This window comes from Odontesthes bonariensis, chromosome 21, assembly GCF_027942865.1.
Source record: "Odontesthes bonariensis isolate fOdoBon6 chromosome 21, fOdoBon6.hap1, whole genome shotgun sequence".
Classification (NCBI taxonomy): domain Eukaryota; kingdom Metazoa; phylum Chordata; class Actinopteri; order Atheriniformes; family Atherinopsidae; genus Odontesthes; species Odontesthes bonariensis.
In genome coordinates this window covers 23,069,026-23,083,250 of record NC_134526.1, presented here as the reverse complement: position 1 = coordinate 23,083,250, position 14,225 = coordinate 23,069,026, and the positions used below count along the sequence as shown (strand labels likewise).

Genomic DNA, 14,225 nt, shown 5'->3' with positions numbered 1-14,225 from the left:
GCTGCCCGCGAGTTTACAGTTAAAGTTTGTGTTGTTCAGTTTGCTGTTTACAGTTAATTTGCCACCTCATTTTGATTTGTGTGCGTGAAAAAGAAAGTAAGTAACATTGCAAAGTTAAGAATGTAGTTTACTTAGCAGAATATACACGTTTTTACTCCTAATTGATAGGCTTGTTCATGTGCACATTTAATGAGAGCTACCAACGTGGGTTTTCATGTGTTACTTTTATTTAGAAGCAACATATTGAGAATTATTAATATTGCAGTCAGTCACAATGTAACTGTGATATAATTTGTTAGTTATTTGGACTTATTTAGACATTGATGTTATATCATTATTCTTTATGTTCTAGAACCACACATAGGCTACAGTTCTGTCAAGTGAGGAATAAACAGCAAATTCAAGTCAAGTAAACACTGGATTGCGACTGCTTTATTTGGAGTTCTAACCGGACTCACAACAGTGATTTGAACCTTCCAACCAGCACAATTACAATAACTATCTTTTATTAACAAAGTGCTGTACATTAAAATAAACACAATAAAAACATCATAAAACAAAACTGTGCACATAAAATAAACAACCTAGACTTTGATAAAAGCCAAAGAAAAGAGGTCTGTTTTAAGACGACTTTTAAAACAGGACAAGGAAGGGGCCTGCCTAATGTGCAGCGGCAGCTCATTCCAGAGCCTAGGGGCAGCAACAGAAAATGCTCGGTCCCCCCTGAGCTTCCGCCTTGTAGGAAGTTGGAACCCTCAGGAGCAGCTGGTCAGCTGACCTGAGGGTTCGACTGGGTTCGTAGGGCTGCAGAAGCTCAGAGAGGTACACTGGTGCAAGGCCATGAATGATTCATGGCTTTAAAAGCAAATAAAAGAATTTTAAAATTAATTCTAAAATGGACGGGAAGCCAATGGAGAGATGCTAAAATCGGCGTAATGTGTTCAAATGTCCTAGTGCCAGTTAAAAGTCGCTAACCTGACTCACGTCATCTGGCTGCGTTCACCAACTACACGCGGGGTCGTTCCCTTTCCTCACACAACCATCTGAGGAGCCTGGGAGTCATAGCTGTTTCGTCCGATTAGAAAATAATCAGAGCCAATCATTAATCGCTGGGTGGGACTTTGGATGAACATGATGTCTATGAATGGGCGGCGTTATGGCCGCGTTATGGCCGCCCATTCATGCTCCAGAGGGCGGGAGTCAGGTAAGCTCTGAGCTACGTCACGGGTTGAGTCATTGAGAGTGGCTGAAGTGGCGTGTCAGTCAAGATGACGGACAGATTCTTCATTCAATCACATGCACGAGTTTTAGAAAAAATAGCCCCATTTGAAATCATGTCGGTTGTGGGCTCGTCCCAGATGGTACCAGAGGGCGGGAGTCAGGTAAAAAAGTCGCTGCCCCCTGGTGACAATCAGGTTAGGTGAGAATACAAGAATGTCGTCACCGACCTGGCCCAAGGTGATATGGGAAATGGGCTGGCTTTGTAAACATCCGGCTTTTCGAACCGCGCTCCCGCGCTATTTTGGAAAAAGCATAAATGCCTTCATTTGAACGCTTAAGTTGCACTGGGCCAGGTCTATATAGCCTATTAAATGATTGATGAGTGGCTGTGGCTCGCCGTAGCCTTGTGGGTGTGTGTAATGTATGTGCTTGTGTTGTGGAAAAAAGTTTAAAAAAAAAAAAAAACTTAAATGCAAGACAGACAGTCAGGACATGTGTTAGTCTTGGAAATTAATTCCACACCACCATGTCCTCCTTTTTTATTTTGAAACAGAATCCTTATGTTGTTGTTATTAATTATGCTAAATGACTAATTTCTACGCCATTTTTGGTTAAAAAAAACTCGTTTTCGGTGCCTTGCCAAATGGCGGGCTATGGTCATGAGTCATCCATGAACTCCTCTGTGTACCGTAATGTTCTATATTTAAATGTGAGGCCATCTGTGTGAGCGTTAAAGTTTGGCTGAAATTGGGTCATGCAACAGGAGAATGATCAAATCAGAATATCTGAAAAAGAAAATATTCAAGATGTTGCAATAGTCCAGTCAAAGTCGAGACCTCAACCTGATTGAAATGGTGTGGTAGAACCTTCAGAGATTTGTGCATAAGGAAATACTGAAAACCTCAGAGAACTGAATAAACTTTGAAAGAGGCTGGTTTTCCTCCACAATGATGTAACAGCCTGGTGATGTCAAACATTACTTAAAGTTACTGCACTAAAGATGGTTCCAATGCAGGGAATGTTCTTCCTCTTAAGATTCAAAGCCGATATACTTTTTCACATATGTTTGTTTTTTATATTTTCTGATGCATCAAGTAACATTAACTACTGTTTTATTCAAGTCACATGGTTTCAGGGAAAACGAGCTGTATTTATTTTACTTTCACTTTTCTCATTTAAAAAAAGAAAAAAGTGCATTTCATTTCCTATTCATTGCCCAAACAGTGGGAGGAGTTTGAAAAAGTAAGCTATAACATGTACTAAAACGACAAGCCTCTGATCTCATGTTATATAAAGGTACTGACAGGAATTTGAGAAGCAGAACTTGAGAAGGGAAGATAGAGCTAAGACAAATAATGCAAGGTGAGTAACAATATTCTGTTTTTTCTTTCAGATAGAATTTGGAGTGTGTGCAGTTTGTGTTGCAAACCAAATGTTCATTTTAAGTCTTGCTAGTGATTTGTATTGCTATGATTCCTGTGCGCAGAACACATTTGCTGTGGTCTTTTGTCTGTTCATTTAGAGTGAATGTCATGTGATTTTTAGAGAAAGCATTTGATGCCGTGCATCATACAGGAAAACTACTTTTACAGACCAAGATAAAGTAAGAATAGGATTCAGATTGATTTAACAATTAGTTTATACACATTTAACTTATTATAAGAGGCAAATTATTTATATACTTCTATATGTTTTATTCCACTAATTACATTCATTATGTGTCTCATAGCCTAAATGGGATGTGTCAGTGCAAGTTGATAAACATAAAGTAGCATTTTTTTCTTAATTGGACTTTTTGAAACATTTGGGCCATCTGCCCTGATCATGATCATCTTTTTTGGACAAACACACAGAACACACCACATGTATTTTATGGCAGTTCCTTTGAATACAATGTAAATATTTTAAATTAACCTTTAATGCCACACCCATAAACTATATGGGCGTGACATACTTCCTCGGTATGTAATGCTAAATAAACCAGGAAGAAGGAAGATTCAGTAGTTTTCAAATGGACTTTATATTTCTAAATGATCATTACCTCATTACAATATCACACAAAATACCGTGAATGTTGATATTGATCTTAATGTTGAAATATTATAAAGTTTTGTAAAATGCATTTTTTATTTCTGCAGCTGTATAGATGAAGAGCAGATAAGATGGAGGAGAACAAAGAGGGAGAATCTGAAACCAAATCTGTTACTTCTGTGACAAATGACAAAGGTAATCTGAAATGATCAAATAACATTTAGTAAGCTATAAGGATGTCTTGCAGGAGAGAATTGTTTTGCAGGCTGATCCTGAATTCTACTTTCTTTTATGACTCGGCAGCTCAGAGGGAGGAAACTACAGCTGACACTAAGGTGGGAGTATTATTTCCTCTGTGTTACATACCATTACTGCTGAGTTGTATCATAAGGAATGCTTCCATATTTCTTAAATAAATCATAAATCTTAATTTAAATTTCAAGTTACACATTATCACATGAAAATTTCATTACAGAAATGTGATGGTTTCTGTTTTATAACCTTGCTTTTTTCCCATCGTATTCTCTAAGTAATTTTTTAAAAGTCTTTTATTGGTCTAACCTGGAAATCTGCTTGTGAAAAACCAAATTTTTCTTAGTCTGATCCAGTAAATGATCCTGATGATGTTCAACATTCAGAACAGACTGACAAAAACACAGAAGGGGAGTCTGAAGCCAAGTCAGCATCAGCGACAAGCGATGACGAAGGTAATAATTTGGATCACGAGTTGTAACATCAGTGTTATACAGTGAAGTTACAATCAACTTGTTTCCCTTGGTTTAGTTTTTTCAGCGATGCCTGAGCTCAGGGTCATGTTAATTGGTGACACCAACTCCATTGACATTGGCTCAAAGAACATTTTACTTGACCATTAAAAGCAAACAAACATGGAGCAGTTTTCATCCAAACTGTATGATTTGTTTGGTCAGCAAATCTGTGTTATTAATGTACTTGGTCTGCCAAACACTGATGAATTCTCATTCATCAAAGCTGTTCATGCCTTTATCTTACTGCTGCCAAACGGCCTTCACAGCAGCCAATACAGGTCAGGAATACAGTGGTTAGAGAAAGTCAGTTATGACTCACAAGTCAGATGAAAGCTGTGAAAGTGCACTGGCAGACCTGAAAGCTGAGAGTATTTTTTCTGAAAAAAGATACCACACATGTACAAGATGTATGAAGGATGAAAACCAGATAATTTCTCTTTTGGAGAAAATAGACGTCATAGTCTCTGAAAACGACCCACAATGCTACAACAGACAGATTTTTGAGAATGTTGAAGAGCAGAAAGAACAGCTGGATCCCAAATTTTGAGCTTTGAATTGAAAATCCTATAAAGTTATAAGTAACAGACCCAGGTAGCCTGGCTGACGCGTCCACATCTCGATGAGATGGTGGTCTGGGAACTAGGTGTGCATTTTCTCGTATTTGAGGCGTGGTTTACGAATGCCTAGAGCCGTTTATTGGGCGCTACGAATGTCTATCAAATGACGTCAGGTTCTTCCCATGCTGCTTTGCGCGCGATTCTTAGCTCATCACTTATACCAGAAGACGACAGAAATTCGACGAGGAAGAAAAAAATGGAAAATAAAAGTAAACTTGCGCTCTAAGCTACTTAAATTAACAACAAAGTAGGCCTATATGCTATGTTCTACATGAATTTTTATGTTGTAGAGTTGTGAATTTATTTTAATAATGGAGAAATTGAGCAGCCTTGCTTTGTTGCCTACAGTAGTAGATCAACCCTCATCTTACTTTGAAGCTCCCAGCTCCCAGAAGTGACGTCGACGCAGCTTTAGCTGCAGAGAAGCTATCAGGCTTGTGTTGATGATAATAATAAACTCCTGGACTATGTACAAACTTCCAAATGCATCGTTTTGTGAGTACAGACCATATTTGTACTACTGTAGAAGTTTGGTGTCATGGCATGTGATTTTAGTGTGGTAATTTTGGAGATACTGCCAGGGTCCGTTAGCGCTTGTACTAAGCTATTCGGGATAACTCAGTAACTCAGCTGATGTTCAGCCAATATCGGAAAAACTTCGGGTGGGCTACTTGGCTGGATGTCACGGTTCAAATGACCCCAGGGTGAATCTACTCTGAAACACTTTCTAAGGCTGCATCGAACGGTAACGTTGTGTCCGCTGTCATGTTGGATTAACACTCTACAAGCTTCGGTGTAGCGCATAGACGTCGTCATCGTCTTGCCCCCCCCCGTTCTGTGATTGGTTCCCAAACTCTGGCAAAAATAAGGGCGGTGGTTTCCAGGCTGACTTTGCAGTGAGAATGAATTCGAGTGCAAAGCAGCATGGGAATTCCCAGGCTAAGACCCAGGTACACTTTTAAGTGAATCTGGTTTTCCTGATGACTAAAATACACACATCATTTCACTATTATATTAGCATGAGTATACATTAATACTGTGACACTTATTGCTGCAAATAAGGAAAAAACTAAAAAATGGAGGAGCACTGACAAACTAACATGTTTCAATGCACAGTTTCTGCTTAAAAATACCACATTTTGCCCTTTGTATTCACACAGCTTCTAAGCATGTAAAATGTTTGCAATATTACAAAAAGTAAGATCAACACTAAAGGGAGTTCTGCTCACTGGGGCCTATCCCAGCTACCATTGTGGGAGAGGTGGGGTATAACCTGGGCAGGTTGCAAGTTCATCACAGGGCCACACAGAGCACGCTCTCTCCTACGGACAGTTTAGAATCAACTACTAATCTGCTAACTACCACACCACATGTAGACCTGTATAATTGTGGGGATAAAACAGCAATCTCACTTTAACCTTCCCCAAATAATTTTGGATGTTTTTTGCAGTGATCATATACGGGCCTAAAGCTCCTCTTGGAGAATAACAAATTATATATTTTGTTTTGTCTTTAATAACGACTTGATGCAAAGTGTAATCACCATCCTGGAACTGCAAGGGCACACCACATCCAATCTGACATTACAAGAAGCTAACTAGTGACAGACGATGTGGCCAATGCTAATAACAATATTTTCTTATTCTAATTTTTAGTCTTTATAACTGTAACTATGTACTGTGGTTGGGTGAACGAAAAAGGAAAAAAAAAGAAATCCTCAATTTCTACAACACTTTCCCCCAATATGACCTCCAGTTATTATGAATCATGTTTCATTTGTTGATTCCCCTAAATATAACCCATAATGGTGCCCTATGCACTACTGCCCCCTACAGGGGATTGAAGGGAAATACTGTTTCCACATATAGGTAAACATCTAGGGGTGGGGGGTGTGGGGGGTTTACACAGTACTATCAACAGAAATATTTGGGATGCCTGTTATGCGGGGAGGTTGAGAGTTGTGGAATTAAAGAACAGATACTTGTAGATGCACTGATTGTAGGATGCTGCGCTTTGAATTGTCACTTTTCAAAAATTAGACCAATCCTATGTGTACTTTGCTTTCTCTTATGGCCCTGCAGTCCACCTGGAGAGTAATGATGACACCAAGGTGAGAACAAGATATTTTCTCCCTCTTTTAGATATCCTTACAGCAGTTTTACAACACAAAATATTTCCATAACTTTTAAGTTGTGAATCCTTCTCTATCAGGTCAGGATTATTGCACAACACACATGTGCAATCCTGAATTTTTTTTAAATACATTTCCATGTGGTTGTTTGTTGTTCGACTGTGCTTCTATTTTACACACATTCCCAATTTGTTCAAAACTGAAACTAATTACCAAATAAAATCTAATTTTTCTTAGTGAGATCCAGTGAATGATCCTCATGATGCTCAGCACTCAGAAAATAATGAAAGTATCACAGAAGGGGAGGCTGAAACCAAAACTGCATCAGAGGCAAGCGATGACAAAGGTAATACTTTAGGATCATTGGTTGGAAGGCTTATTTTACAACTCATACTTTGGCTGGAGTCTCAGCAAATTATAATGAACTCTGTGGTTTAATTACTGAAGCTCTTTTTTTCCCTTTTCTTTTTCAGTAATGCCCAAACTCAAACTTGTGTTAATTGGTGACACCAACTCCATTGAGATTGGATCAAAAAATATCTTAATTGACCATGACAAGCAAACAAACATGGAGCAGTTTTCATCCAAACTGTATGATTTGTGTGGTCAGCATATCTGTGTTATTAACATGCTCGGTCTTCCAAATGCTGACCAAATCCCATCCATTCAGGCAGTCCATGCCTTTATCTTACTGTTGCCAAACGGCCTTCACAGCAGCCAATACAGGTCAGGAATACAGTGGTTAGAGAAAGGTTTCGGCAAAGGAAATCTTTCTTATGTAATGACAGTTGTGACTCACAAGTCAGATGAAAGCTGTGAAAGTGCACTGGCAGACCTGAAAGCTGAGAGTAGTTTTTCTGAAAAAAGATACCACACATGTACAAGACGTATGGTGGATGAAAACGAGATAATTGCTCTTCTGGAAAAAATAGATGTTATGGTCTCTGAAAACAACCCACAATGCTACAACAGACAGATTTTTGAAAATCTTGAAGAGCAGAAAGAACTCCTGGATCCCCAAAACCACAAAGAGGAAAGAGTGACAACAGGTAAGATTCCAGTGTGGACAGAACTTTGATTTACTTTCTACCAAGTTGAACATATTACTCAGAGGGAAAAATACAGAAAAAAAGCCTATGGGTGTGTCCAGTAATGTTGGGGATCAAATAAAATTGTGCTGATCTGTTAATATAGATGCAGTTATGCGACTTCAGCAATGACCAAAACAATCTACCAAGACTAACACAAATGAACCGGGATCACAAACAAGCAGGCCTGCTTTTAATCAGCTGCAGGGTTCCATCAATACTCTGCCAGTCAAATTTTGAGCTTTGAATTGAAAATTATTTTAAGTTATAAGTAACAGAACCAGGCACAAAGTTTACAGAATCCACTTCATTCACAATAATCATCATTTCACAATTATATTAGCATGAGTATAGATTAATACTGTGACACATATTGCTGCAAATAAGGAAAAAACACACAAAAAAATGGAGGAGCACTGACAAACTAACCTGTTTCAATGCACAGTTTCTCCTTAAAAATACCACATTATGGCCTTTGTATTCACATAGCTTCTAAGCATGTAAAATGTTTGCAATATTACAAAAAGTAAGATCAACACTGTGCAAGATGCCAAAAAGTACAGAGGGGAGGACACAGGTGTAGAGTTCAAAAGTGGGTTTTTTTATTTACCTAAACATGAAAAAAGATTAACAAAATCAACAACTGAACCGGCATGCCAATAAAAGAGGTCAACTCAAGATACTAAAGTCAAAAACCATCACTGACAGGACTCAGACAGACAGACACAAACAAAACTGACCTAATGAAATGACACATAAATAATTAAATACTTAAATACTGTTTAGCTAAACCACAGACACACACATCACATCACACACAATAGAGGAAAACAAAAAGGCTGCCACATAACTACTAACACAACCCCACTAAGATACATTTAAACACCCCCTTCAGTTCCCCCCACTTGACATGAAGCATTGGTTCAGTCCAATCAGGCCATCAGCAGTACTTCATGCATCTCAGCCTGTAGCCACGCCTTTTGCCCATCAGGAAAGGGGAACCCAAACACCAAACCCAGGTAACTCCAACAAAGAAAGAAAGTATTAATACAACATAAAACTGAATTTACCTTGCAGTGTTAATATGCTTGCTCTCCATATAAACCTTGCAAGGTAATAAAGTAACAAAATACAACACATTATCTAATTAAAGAATATTCAAAGTAATAATTACAAAGTAAATGAAAGAAAACCAAATTGTGGTAGGGTGTGGCTCTTACCCTGTGTGGCTTGCCATCACAAACACTAAAGGGAGTTCTGCTCACTGGAGCCTATCCCAGCTACCAATGTGGGAGAGGTGGGGTATAACCTGGGCAGGTTGCAAGTTCCTCACAGGGCCACACAGAGCACGCTCTCTCCTACGGACAATTTAGAATCAACTATTAATCTACCCCCCCATGAGCTGTCACCTTACAGTGGTGGGGGGGCCCCAATGAGTCTGGGAGCTATGTTGCCCGGGGCTTTAAGCCCCTGGTAGGGTCACCCAAGGCAAACAGATCCTAGATGAGGGACCAGACAAAGAACAGCTCATAAAACCCCCTATGATGGATGAAATTATTGGACACCGTGTACCTTCGCCCGGGCGGGGGTTACCGGGGCCTCCCCCTGGAGCCAGGCCCAGGGGTGGGGCCCGCCGGCGAGCGCCTGGTGGCCGGGTCTGTGCCCGTGGGGCTCGGTCGGGCCCGAAGAAACTACATGGGTCCCCCTTCCGACAGGCTCACCACCCGTGGGAGGGGCCAAGGGGGTCGGGTGCTTTGTGAGCTGGGTGGCAGACGAAGGCGGAGACCTTGGCGGTCTGATCCTCGGCTACTGAAGCTGGCTCTTGGGACGTGCTGGGGAAGGAGGCTGAGCGGTTCCGGCTAGATATAGTCGGACTCACCTCGACGCATGGCTTGGGCTCCGGAACCAGCCTCCTCGAGAGGGGTTGGACTCTCTTTCACTCTGGAGTTGCCCGCGGTGAGAGGCGTAGAGCAGGTGTGGGCATACTTATCAGAATAAGAATCAGAATCGCCTTTATTGTCATTATAATTTGCATTACAATGAAATTTGGTTGCAACTCCAAAGGTGCTTATAAGACATCAGAAATTAAAACAAGACTATGTTTAAAGTAAATTTAAATATATTTAAATAAAATTAAATAAAATGAAGGCACAGTAATAAAATATAAAATATTGCACATTTTTCCGAAATTGCATGTTATGAAATTGCACATGAGGTGTATTGCACAGTTCTCATTGCGTGTGGTGATGAATGAACTGTAAAGATTTGGTATCTATTTATTTCTATTGTTCAGTAAAGTGATGGCTCTTGGATAGAAGCTGTTCCTGAGCCTATTTGTCCTGGATTTGAGTGACCTGTAACGTCGTCCAGACGGTAGCAGGTCGAACAGGTAATTTCTGGGGTGGGATGTGTCTTTTATGATGCTGTCCGCTCTGCTGAGGTAGCGAGAAGTGGCAATGTCCTCCAGGCTGGGCAGGGAGCAGCCAGTGATCCGCTGGGCTGTGTTGGGCTGTGTTGATTGTACTGTTCTAGAATGCGCTGCAGAGGGTGGCAGCATGTTGGCGTAGCTCTGTACCTCACATTGAGATTTTTCTTTTTTTCTAAATTTCATTCCTGTTATTTCTTGGAAGAAATTGCATTTTTTGGACAACTGTTCCTTCCTGCCTTGGATGCTGTGCAGCTGGATTAATTTTTCCCAATACTTTTGTATATTTTACTCTTTTGTCATGATGCATCACCATAGCAACAAGGTGGTTTACAACAGGGAGCAGCTGAATAACATTGGAAAAGCAGAAATAATTCGACAACTGAAGCCAGAAATCCCACTGGAATTGAAAAGGAGGCGTCGTGGATGCAGAGCAGGAGCAAAGAGGAGAGAAAGAAAGAAGAAGAAGTTCAAACCATCTCTGCCATCCTGCATCATGGGAAATGTAAGATCGTTAGCTAACAAGTTGGATGAACTTTTAGCCTTGATAAGGACTCAGCAAGAATATCGGGAATGTAGCATTATGTGTTTTACTGAGACATGGCTACAGGATCATATACCCGACTCCAGCGTCTCTCTGCCGGGCTTCCTGACTGTACGAGCAGATCGAGATTTAAATAGTAGCAGGAAAAGGAAAGGGGGTGGATTGGCAGTGCTTGTCAACAACAGATGGTGTCACCCAGGACATGTTACTGTGAAGAGTCGTATCTGCAGTCCTGACATTGAACTATTGGCAGTAAGTTTTCGTCCATATTATTTGCCAAGAGAGTTCACCAGTGTTGTTTTGGTGGCTGTTTACATTCCACCCTCAGCGGTTGCCGACACTGCATGTGATGTCATCAGTTCCGTTGTTGCTAAGATACAGACTCAACACCCCAATTCTTTTGTGGCAATATCTGGTGATTTTAATCATGCCTCACTCTCTGCTACACTGCCAACTTTTCAACAGTTTGTCAGCTGCTCTACCAGAGAAAACAAGACATTGGACTTGTTTTACACAAATGTCAAGGATTCATACATTTCCAAATCAAGACCTCCCCTGGGAAAATCAGATCACAACCTTGTTTTTCTCTGTTCAGCATATAAACCCCTTGTCCAGAGACTACCTGTCATAAAAAGGACTGTTAGAAAGTGGTCACATGATGCTGAAGAAGCCTTACAGGGTTGTTTTGATGCAACTGATTGGATTTCTCTTTGTAAGCCACATGGAGAGGACATTAATGCCATGACTGAGTGTGTGACTGACTATATAAACTTCTGTGTGGACAACACCATCCCCACCAGAACAGTGAGATGCTTCCCTAATAACAAACCCTGGATCACCAGTGAGCTAAAGGAACTATTGAACAAGAAAAAAAGAGCCTTTAGGGAGCGAGACAGGGAGTTACTGAGGAGTATACAGAAGCAGCTCAAAGTCAAGATCAGAGAGAGCAAGGAGGTGTATAGAAAGAAGCTTGAGAGTAAACTGCAGAGGAACAATATCAGAGATGTGTGGTCAGGAATGAAGAAGATCACAGGCCTCAAGCAGAGGGAGGATCGGATGGATGGAAGTCTGGACAGAGCAAATGAGCTGAACACATTCTTCAACAGGTTCAGTTCAGGAACAAGCTCACCATCCTCCCCTCCTGTTCCCAGCCAAAGAGACATCCCACCCTCCTCTGACCCACAGCTTTCCTGTAACATCTCCACCTCCACCTCAGTCATGGATTCTTCTGCTTCCACTAGTTTGTCATCAACCCAATCAGGAGATGCTGCTGTCCCCTTTGCCTCCCCCTCCCACTTTTCTGTTTCTAGAAGTCAGGTGAAGAGGCAGTTGGAAAGACTGAACCGGAACAAGGCTGCAGGTCCAGATGGTGTCAGCCCCCGAGTCCTGAAGGCCTGTGCAGAGCAACTCTGTGGGATTCTGCAACACCTTTTCAACCTTAGCTTGACCCAAGAGAAGGTACCACTGTTGTGGAAGACATCCTGTCTGGTTCCGGTACCAAAGAAAACTCACCCTTCAGACATCAATGACTACAGACCTGTTTCCCTGACATCCCACATCATGAAGGTCCTGGAGAGACTCCTGTTGACCCACCTGTGTAAGCAAACCAGCACATATCAGGACCCCCTGCAGTTTGCTTATCGCCATGGAGTTGGAGTTGAAGACGCTATCATACACCTGCTTCAACAAACCCACTGTCATCTGGATAAAGCAGGCAGCACTGTGAGGATCATGTTCTTTGATTTCTCCAGTGCATTTAACACAATCCAGCCTGATCTGCTTAGTCTGAAACTCCAGAAGACTCAGGTGGAGGCCTCAACAATCACCTGGATTAATGACTACCTGACAAACAGACCACAGTTTGTCAGACTGAAGAATTGTGTGTCTAACCAGGTGATCAGCAGCACAGGAGCACCACAGGGGACTGTACTCTCACCATTCCTTTTCACTCTGTACACTTCAGACTTCCAGTACAAGTCAGACTCCTGTCATCTACAGAAATATTCAGATGACTCTGCAGTTGTCGGGTGTATCAGAGATGGACAAGAAGCTGAGTACAGAGAGCTGGTGGACCGCTTTGTGGCATGGTGTGGGAACAATCATCTCATCTTGAATGTTAACAAAACAAAGGAGATGATTGTAGATTTCAGGAGAAACAAGGTCAGATCAAACCCTGTTTCCATCATGGGAGAAGAAGTGGAGGTGGTTGAGGAATATAAATACCTTGGTGTTCATGTGGACAACAGACTGGACTGGAGACACAACAGTGAAGCAATCTACAAGAAAGGACAGAGCAGACTGTACTTCTTGAGGAAGCTAAGGTCCTTCAAGGTTTGCAACAAGATGTTGCAGATCTTCTACAAGTCTGTTGTTGAGAGCGTCATTTCCTCTTGCGTCATCTGTTGGGGCAGCAGCATCAGAACCAGGGACCTAAAAAGACTCAACAACCTGATAAAGAAGGCTGGTTCTGTTCTGGGGACGACTGTGGAACCTCTGGAGACAATAATGCAAAGAAGGATTTTGCATAAAATCAAGAGAATTATGGACAACCCTGAACATCCTCTCCATGAGACTGTTATCAGAAAACAGAGTCTCTTCAGTCAAAGGCTTCTTCAGTTTGGATGCAAAACGGACCGCTACAGGAAATCTTTCCTGCCCACAGCCATCAGCATCTATAATAACTCTTTGATTTAATTGAGCTACATCAACATTTAATTTCCCTCTGGGATAAATAAAGTATTTTGAATTGAATTGAATTGAATTGATCACCCTTTGTACCGCTTTCCTGTCTGCTGCTGAGCACCCTCCGTACCATGCTGTGATGCCGTACGCGATGATGCTCTCAATGGTGGCTCTGTAGAACAGCACCAGAAGCTTTACCTCCAGGTTGTTCCTCCTGAGGACCCTCAGGAAGTGGAGTCGCTGCAGTGCCTTCTTCACCACCACTGTGCTGTTTGCAGACCAGGAGAGACTGTTGGAGATCTGCACTCCCAGGAACTTTATGGAGCTCACCCTTTCCACACAGACCCCGTTTATGTAAAGCGGGGCTGGGACAGCTCTTCCCTTCCTGAAGTCCTTTATTATTTCTTTCGTTTTTGTGGTGTTCAGTGGCAGGTTGTTTGCTGTACACCACAGTGTCAATTTGTTAACCTCCTTCCTGTAATCAGACTCATCTCCCCCTGAGATGAGTCCAATCACGGTGGTATCATCCGCAAACTTTACGATGGTGTTTGAGAGATGGGTCGGAGAGCAGTCATGTGTGTACAGGGTGAACAGGAGAGGGCTCAGTACACAGCCTTGAGGGGAGCCAGTGCTGAGTTTGATAGTGGAGGAAAGGTGAGGGCCTAATTTCACAAACTGAGGGCGGTCTGTGAGGAAGTTCCTAATCCAATGGCATATGG

General features: G+C 41.6%; 1 protein-coding gene across 4 annotated transcripts in view; it reads left to right on the top strand.

Moving 5' to 3' along the window:
• LOC142371821 (interferon-induced very large GTPase 1-like) overlaps nt 1–14,225 on the top strand; it is a 178,744-nt gene that overhangs the window by 151,087 nt on the left and 13,432 nt on the right. Inside the window, exons 1-5 of one of the 4 annotated variants that reach the window (XM_075454570.1) lie at nt 2,396–2,583; nt 3,360–3,447; nt 3,556–3,587; nt 3,851–3,959; nt 6,718–6,746. In XM_075454570.1, the coding sequence (XP_075310685.1) occupies nt 3,384–3,447; nt 3,556–3,587; nt 3,851–3,959; nt 6,718–6,746 (234 nt within the window). In that variant the 5' untranslated portion in view covers nt 2,396–2,583; nt 3,360–3,383. Of the gene's footprint in view, nt 1–2,395; nt 2,584–3,359; nt 3,448–3,555; nt 3,588–3,850; nt 3,960–6,717; nt 6,747–7,004; nt 7,114–7,240; nt 7,817–14,225 lie in introns of those variants that run through there. The other 3 variants (XM_075454568.1, XM_075454569.1, XM_075454567.1) reach the window with 3 other exon arrangements.